At 43.1% G+C, this 8,994-nt stretch overlaps 1 protein-coding gene across 2 annotated transcripts in view; it reads left to right on the top strand.

Annotated features, from left to right (window-relative positions):
• The window catches only part of RTN1 (reticulon 1), a 183,500-nt gene that overhangs the window by 169,474 nt on the left and 5,032 nt on the right, over positions 1 to 8,994 (top strand). For both annotated transcript variants that reach the window (XM_004681820.2, XM_004681821.2), the window contains 2 exons: positions 6,163 to 6,370; positions 8,529 to 8,667. In XM_004681820.2, the coding sequence (XP_004681877.1) occupies positions 6,163 to 6,370; positions 8,529 to 8,667 (347 nt within the window). The remainder of the gene's footprint in view (positions 1 to 6,162; positions 6,371 to 8,528; positions 8,668 to 8,994) is intronic.

Below are 8,994 nucleotides of genomic sequence, written 5' to 3' on the forward strand. Positions count from 1 at the left end.
GTGAGCTTCTGGGGTATAAGCCAGAGGTGCAGGGGTGGTGAGAGGATTCACCAGAGACAGAGTGGGGAGCAGAACAGGCAGATCAACGAAGTACACTGCTGAGGGAATGAAGTACACTGCTGAGGGGAGCAGCAGGTGAGACAGGAGAGGTCTGCTGCATCATGTGGGTCACCTCCAGGACTGGAGATCGAACTCACACTGAAGTGGTAACGGCTTGGCTCAGCTTCTCAGTGCAGGGCTCCAACCTGCTGCGCCACCAGTGAAGGCCCAGGTTCTAAGGTTCTAAAGAAACTAGTCATTTTCCTGGATTGAGCACTATAAAGCTTCCTACACAAGTTTGCATCGCTATAAGCAAAATAAAAGTGTGGAAAAGCCAGCATTTACACGGCAGATTGAGAACATTTCACCCCTTCCTAGCCTTCCCACAGAGTCAACAGACATTCCAACCACATGCCAATTGTCTTCTTTCGCCACTGCTATTCTCCGGGCCTGCGGGTCCCGACCACTGTGATGGCCTGTCTTTCCCAGCCTGCACCTGAGGTTGTCCATGTCAATTTTGTCCTCCTAGGTCTTCTACTCTTCTGACCATGCTGCCGGTGCCAGTTACTGCTGGGTCAGCCTCACCGACTGCTACTCAGAACATTTGGCTTCACTCCCTCTGCCTGCATTGCTGAGAGATCTGTGCCTTCTACCGAATCCCCTTTCCATTCTGGCAGTTCTTTCCTTTTTTTTTTTTTCTAAATCAGCACTGTCCAATAGAATTATAATCACCGCTCCTGCTTTTCTGCCTGCACTCCAGTTCTATATGCACAAATAAATAAATCTTTTTTTAAAAAGTGAAAGAAACAGATAAGATTAATTTGGGTGACATTTTTATTTGACCCAATATATCTAATATATGAGGCTCTCAGCAACACCAACCTTTTTGTACTGAGCCCAAACTCTGACATGCAGTTCACCCTTAAAGCACTTCTCCCTGGGAACTGGTCACACCTCAGGGCTCAGTACTCATGTGCATTTTGTCATTATTGTATTGAACAATGCAAGTCTTTGCTGATCTCTTCAAGACCGTCCACCTCAGTCTCGGGAAGACCTCAAGACTCATTTCCCAGATAAGATTTCAGTAGATGTACCTTACACATCCATACTTCTCAACACATCCATACGTCTCTAGACATCTCTCTCTTTACACCCATCCCTTCCATCTTCTCCTTTCTTTGAACAGAAAGGCTAAGACTAATCCCATCCTTTCCCCAACTTCTCTAAGACTTTGCTTAGGCAAGGATCCCTTTTTTTCCAGAATCCTTACCCTCTTTCTTCCACCAACATTCCCAGATGTTGCTCAACCTAAAGTTTTGCCATTTGCTATATTCCCCAAACTACCTTTCTCTTTATCATCCCAACCTTGATAACAAATGGCTTCCTTTCCCACTGCTGTGCACACTGCTCTCTGCCAAGTGATGAGTGACCTGCCAGTCTCCTAATCCACTGGTCCTTCTCACATCTCATTGGTCACTCTGTTATCTTACTAATTCCCCTGGGCACTGTCACAAACTACTCTAGTGTGTACACCAAGTTGAAAGCTTAGACAGAATTCTTTTTATAACTCCACTCACTCTTTTGAATCTCAGACTATATTTTCATCCTAAATTGCATTCTGTAGTCTCTCCTCTCTGCGAGACTTCCTCTGCTCTCAAGCCTGTAAAAGCCTATAAAAACAAATCATTTCATTACCACATTTAAAAAGCAAGTATTATGTATATTTGTCATCTTCATCTCATCCATGATCCCTAGACCATCTGCCCCAGGCAGTGTCAAATGCCCTACTTCTGTGTCATCACTTCAGAATCTGCAGATTTAAAAACAAGTGCCAGCTTTTCCACAAGCCAGCTCACCCTTGAATGTTCTATTTTTTGTTGCTGATTCTGATCATCAGTCATCCAGCTTTGAAATGGTACTTTTACCCCTAGTGCTTCCTCCCTCTCCCACAGCTAATTAATTAGTCACCAATGTTGTTGACTAATCCCTCATAATATTTCCCTTTATCTACTGCATCTCCTTAATTGTTTGCCACATTCACAAACCATCCCACGTCTACTTCTGTCCTATCTTTTCCTTGAACTTGACTTTTGCAACCTCTGAAAACATAAGATATATCAGCATTGATAAAGCATTTTTTAAAGCAGTGTCCAAGATCTTAGAGATAATAAAATTTTGTCGCTGCTTTGGAGGAACTTTTCATTCCTGTGCTCACTATATAAACAGATGACCAATAACTGTTTACCATTGATAAAAACTCCTTTTAACTTTTTTTAAAAGATTTGTTTTTATTTATGCTTACAGAACTGGGGTACAGGCCAGATGTTTGGTGGGTGAGAAGATTCACCAGAGTCAGAGTGGGGAGCAGAACAGGCAGATTGACAAAGTACACTGCTGAGGGGACCTGTGGGTGGGTCAGGAGAGGTCTGCCATGCCATGTGGGTCAGCCAGGATCCAATTCTTGCTGCAGTGGCATTGGAGAGCTTCATAATGCGATGCTTTAACCCATTGCGCCACCAGGGAGAGCCCAAAACTCCTTTTAACTTAAAGAAAAAAATGTACACTTTCTATACCTAACTCCAAAAGTAGATATAAATAGAACCAAGTTGCTCCAAATCAATCTTCCTGCCTTGGGGGTTCACCTAACATATAACCACAGTATGTGAGAGAGGCAACTATTCTGTTTTAGAAAAACCTTCAAATTGGGGGATTGCTCTTGCTTCTCCAACTAACTAATCATTGTACAAGTTCCTTTCCTTTTAGCCTCCTCATCTGCTATGTGCCAGTGTAATGGACTTACAGTGAGGTTTAATGAAGTAATATCAGAAAGTACTTTCAGAATCTTTGTCACTGGGCAGTCATGTCACAAAGTACAGTCACCCTGTTGCTTTAGGACAAATCTTTTATTACCTCCCTAATTAGAAGCCTCCTGTGGTGTGATGATTGGACAGCAAACTAGGTACTTAGTTGCCACTTGACACTCTGCCCACGGTTTCTTCAAATGAAACCCTGACCTGGCACCTGCCATTCTCGGCTGCCTAAATAGGTGCCCAGAGAGGCAGAAGGCTTCTCTAGAGGGCACATTTTTAATGGGCATTAAGCCATTCATTAAGTGGAGATTCACTTGCAAAGTGAATTTGATCTCCTTTTTGCCTGAAAGCTACTTGCAGGATCTCCTGTTCTCTCCCCTTGCTTCTCACAGGGGGGTACCTTCCTCCACTGCACACCCTCTTTGCACAAGTTGTGCTCTCTTTTAATGTATTTCCAAATGTATCTGAACCTTTGGGTATCATAAAATAGAAGACTGTGACTTATTCAAGTAGGTTTTCCTTTTTAGCAATTTATTTATTTTAATATCCCTGCCACCTAGCACAAAACCTGGCACATAGATCTTACTCAATAAATACTGAACAAATGGAAGAGGTAATACTTAAGTTAAAGATGATGTTTTTGGCTTCTTCCTACACCTTCCCCTTGTCAACCCACTCCTACAATGAAATAATGAATTCTAAAGAATTCCAGATCCCCAGGGACTTTTAGCCCCACTGATGTAGGCTAAAGCTTACTGAGGGTTGCCAGATCCACTCAGCCTCAAGGTGAGCTTCTGTGGATTTCCCTTCTTCCCCCACTTCTATTGTTAATCTTCAGGGTTTCTGGGGAATTTTAAGGCTTATATCTTACAAAAGATCCCTCTTCTCTGCCTCCCCCAAAGAAAAAATACTATTTTAGTGTTATGCTCTCAGCAAACTATTTCTAGAGGAAAAGCGTTTGGTCAACTGATTTATATATTGTTGTCAGTAACAAGCTAATTTTTAACACATTAACACATTCTAGGATTAAGGTGTTAAAACTAGCAAATACTTTGAAAATAAAATGAATTAGTTGAAGGAATGAATTTCTGATAGTGGAATGTCAGGTAGCGTGACTGGTGATTGGACTAGTGAAAAGAGATTTTGAGTAGCAATGCGTCTTTTAAACCTAGAAATCTACTTGTAGAGCTACCCCTATTCAAGAAAGAGGAAAAATTATTTGCTGTACCTGAAGGTGTACTTGTGAGATAAGCATGACATTGGTGGTGGTGGTGGGTAGAGATAATAAATCAGCTTGAAGGTAAATTTCTCTCCAATTTCAGATTGCCAGGGTATCTTAAGCCTATAGTAAAAGGATCTCTTCACCTTTAAAACTTTCATTTTGAGCCCTTCCCTGGTGGTGCAACAGGTTAAGCGCAGCACTATGAAGCTAGCCACAGCTGCGTTAGTGCCATTTTGATCCCTGCCAGGGAGGTGACCCACATGGAGCAGCAGACCACTCCCCTTGTACCTGCTGCTCCCCTCAGCAGTGTACTTCAGCAGTCTGCCTGTTCTACTCTCCACTCTGGTGAATCTTCTTACCACTCCTACACCTCTGGCCTGTATCCCAGTTCTGCATACATAAATAAATCTTTAAAAAAATAAATAAGACTAAAACCCTCATTTATTCTCCAGCCTGCCCTCAATAGGTCTGCTGGCAAGGGTGAATACTTTGCTCTGCAACACAACTTATGTCCCCTCTCCAGCATCATGTCACCAGCCTACATTACCTTTCCTGCTGTATTTTCAGCTGCTTATGGGCCTTTGTGATGTGATAGCTTTCTGCTCTTCAATCGGGTCATCTCTATTTTCCTTTGGAACAAATGACCGGTATCTAATTCTATAAGCCAGGTGTCTCCAGCTGCAGTGCACATGAGGTTGGCATTGTGAGCACCTGCCAGTTTTACTCAGTTGTAAATGGGAATTTTGTACCTTACCTTCCCTTTCTGAAAATTTTGACCTAACATTCTGTAAAAAACCATTTGTTGCAAAAACCTGAGGGACATTCAAGGCATTATGTTAAGTGAGACAAACCAGACAGTAAAAGATAAATACTGGATGATGTAAAAACCAAACCTGCAGAAACAGTAGAAAAAGTGATCACAGAAGGTACAGGAATTGGGTACAAATTTGCATCTAGAGATGACTAAATTCTAGAATTTATAGTCAGCAATACTATTGCTGACTATAAAGGTGGTGAGAGACATGATCTTAAATGTTCTCACCATTTTGATAGAGGGGCGAACTGACTCTATGATGGTACTAATATTCTAGTAGCGACAAATGTGTCGCTACATCTAAACTTACGGAATGTTCTAGCTCAATTATATATCAATAAAAAGGTCCACCACTTTCGTAATTGAAGAATAAATTGCACATTCTTCAGTAAGACATCTTTGCTTATGTCATTACCTGGGGAATGGAATATTAGAAATACTGATTAGATGGAAAAGTCATGACGTACTTTTTTCTATTTTTTTCACGCAAAAATGCATCATAACTTTTCTGACAACCCAATATTTCCATTTTATATCCTTTGAAATACCACAAATTATTCTTTTGAATTGAATATCTTGTTTCTAAGTTGAAAGAAGGTAATAACTGAATGCTAGACATGACATGGATTTTAACGCTTGAATTCTGGATTTTTAAATCATGGGATTTAAGTGAACAGTTATGGTTGTCGGACGGCCTAATCTCAGCGTCTGCTCTATGCATTTCCTTAAAGTCAGTATTGCGGGTTTTGGCTCACTCGGGATGCACTGGCTGCTTTCCCTCATCTGTGGCCTCGCTCACTTCCTCAGAACCTGATTTTCCTTGTTGCTGCCTCTCCTCAGCAAGAGGAACTTGTGTATGACTAGCGTACACGTGGCCGGGTCATGCAAAGACATAAACTTGTCAGCAGGCATCAAGTGCGCGCATAAACACGCCATACAGAAGAGCGCAGGTGTTCGCGGAGTCCGCTGAAGCTTTCTGGCGCAGGCATCAACGTGTGCCAGCGGCGGAGCAGATGGCGCAGCCTTGTGAAGCCGCGTAGGGAAAGGTCCCTGGAGATTCAGTGGCCTTTTCTTATCTCTGAATTTATAAACCAACTAAAGGGATGGAAAATCTGCTTCTGAAGAGAAACGAAAAGACAGAAGATCCAGGGACACCCACGCCTGCTCACTTGTGTGTAGGAACCTGGAGGCCCGCAGCCAGGTCTTAGCTAGTGAGCCGCCCCACCCCAGCAGCGGTTGGGTGCTAAGTGTGTGTGTTTTGTGTCTCCTCCCCACAGCTATTGACTTGCTCTACTGGCGGGACATCAAGCAGACCGGGATAGTGTTTGGGAGCTGCCTGCTGCTGCTCTTCTCCCTGACCCAGTTCAGCGTGGTGAGCGTGGTGGCCTACCTGGCCCTTGCTGCGCTCTCGGCCACCATCAGCTTCCGCATCTACAAGTCTGTGTTACAAGCTGTGCAGAAAACCGACGAGGGCCACCCTTTCAAGTGAGTGCCCTGCCGGACCGGGCCTTGTCCTGCCCCCTACAGGGATCCTTCCCATCTGCCTTGTTCTGCTCCCAGGGCCATTTGGTGTCATGCTTCTCTGAGGCCTCATATCTCCTTCAGCACCTGGTCTTTGAACAGCGAATATGTGTAGTCAATTTCTAAGACAAATTCAATTATAACCCTATTCTAACACATTGCAGTATTAGCTCTAGTACTAATTACTTTGTGTTATACATATACTTATGTAAACTTTATATATATAATACAAATTTATAGAACTTTATAATATAAATTTATAGAATATAAAGATAATAGAAATTTATAGATGACACATGTATATTTAACATTTTACATTTGCTTATTACTAATACTGTGTACACTGCTTTATAATTTAAAGAGTGTTTCAACAATCCTCCCAACTCTGTGAAGAAGGCAGAGGATTAAATTTATAATCCCTGTTTGTGAGTGAAAAAGTGAATTGTACACAGCCAGGAGCTACCACAGAGCCAGGATTAGGTATTTGGTTTCGTTCCCATACCTGCTCTGAAAACCCCGTCACCTGGTGCACTGTTGTCAGTGGCCTTCTGGCTCTGGCCCCTGGGCAGGTGTCCTCACCTCTGGAACCAAGGACAATTCCGAGTCCTGGGCGAGGCATGTGGGTGCTGCTGCCAAATGGCTTTTCACCCAGCCCACCACTCACCAGAGATGCCTTTGGCCTCACCCTGGCACGGCCTCACCCTGGCACATCCTCACCGGTTGGCTTAATCAAAAACTGAGAAGTACCTCAGTTATGAGGGCTCAGTGACATCAGATGGCACTTCCGAGCCTCTGAGTAGTGCTTCAGTCAGTTACACATGGAGTGTGCTTGTCTTTGAATGTGTTTGACCTTCTAATCAGAGTGAATGGATCTTCTTAGCTATAACATGGGGCTACCAAGTTCCACCTCAAATGCGGGAAGAGCAGAGAAATGGAGTATCACTTACCGGGCTATCACAATACCTATTTCAGTGACCCCAACCTGAGATGCTACAGTTCTGCCTGCCCCCCGCTTCTGCTCTCAGCCACCCAAAAAAGGCATGTTTCTGCCACCTTCTTGGCCCCCAGTTACAGGGTTGTCAAGTTACAGGGAAACTTTCTCTCATTTAATTTATTTCCACTAATACTCTCCTTCAGGACCAAGAATCTGACTACCATTAGCTCCACTGCTTTATCTTCCTTAAGGAGAGCCATTTATAAGGTAAACCTTTTCTTTGGCTGAGTTGTTTTAATCAGTTAAAGAAATATCTGACTGATTGGGAGCAAAGCAAATTAACTAGGTAAATTAGTATTTTTTCCATTTTTTTTTCTAAAGAGGAAAAAGGCAATAACATTTCAACATAAACTCCTTAAAACATAAATCAACTGTTGCTTTACACTTTTAATCTCAATTCCTGTAGTTGGGAAGCACTTTGATAGCTCTAGCAATAGCCTGAGGTAGACAACAAGGTGCTATCTCAAAACAGGAGATGGAGGGAAGGGTGTGACTCTGGACCTTTCTGGAGGAGCAAGACCAAACAGCAGGATGAACTGATTGATATGCCCATGTGAGAGTCTGGTTTATCTACCCAAGAGTTAATTTTAGCCATTTGAACAAATGAAAAGTGCAGTTACTGAAAATAACACTATTTATAGAACAAGTGAGCTCTTTCATATGACCCAGGTCACTTAGTTGTCATGGCTCTCTAGGAAAAAACTGGATTCCTTTCCAGAATTTAAAAATGAAGTTTTATAGTTTGATGAGCAATGTTCTGAAAAACAATTTTTCAAAAACAAAATTTCATCTCTACATGACCAAGAAGAAATAAAGACTCACAACCACCTGGCAGGCCAGGGGTGGAAGGGGAATTCAGCAGAGATGGCACTGACTTTCCTCTGAGCCCAGTCCGTGGCTCTGAATTATCATTTGTGGAAGACACTAATAGTCACAGCACCTCACTAAGAGCCATGATTCCCAAGTCCCCCAGTGCCTGCGACGTGGATGTATATCAGACCCTGCAGCCCACTCGCTGGGTAAACACCTGAGAATCTCAGCTGTGGTCCTCAGAGCCAGAGAGAAGGCAAACCTAACTGTTTCGGAGTTGCCTCTGATAGAGTTCTCTTTGGGACGGTGTGTTGACAGGACCTACCTGGAGCTTGAGATCACCCTCTCCCAGGACCAGATTCAGAAGTACACCGACTGTCTGCAGTTCTACGTGAACAACACCCTTAAAGAACTGAGGAGGCTCTTCCTCGTCCAGGACCTGGTGGATTCCTTAAAAGTATGACTTTTTAAGTATTCACTTGAGGTTCTTGAGGAGGTTTTGCTCCTATTATAAACCACTACATGATGGGGGATAAAAAGCAAGTGTTTCTTGCTCCACCAGCTATATTGTGGGGCGCGTCCAGTATAATCTCCTCACTGTACAGACCCTAGAACTGTAGCTCAAAACCCCAAGACACTTGTCTGGGATTGCCCAGAGAGTTATCGGCAGAGCTGAGGCTAAACCCAGGTCACCCATCTGCCTTTTCTGTACTTTCACAGTTGTTTCTCCTTACCAAATCCAGTTCCTCCCACAATTTTAATGTCCTACAATTAATTTTAAAAT

This window comes from Condylura cristata, unplaced genomic scaffold (assembly GCF_000260355.1).
Source record: "Condylura cristata isolate star-nosed mole 26May11 unplaced genomic scaffold, ConCri1.0 scaffold00013, whole genome shotgun sequence".
Taxonomy (NCBI): Eukaryota; Metazoa; Chordata; class Mammalia; order Eulipotyphla; family Talpidae; genus Condylura; species Condylura cristata.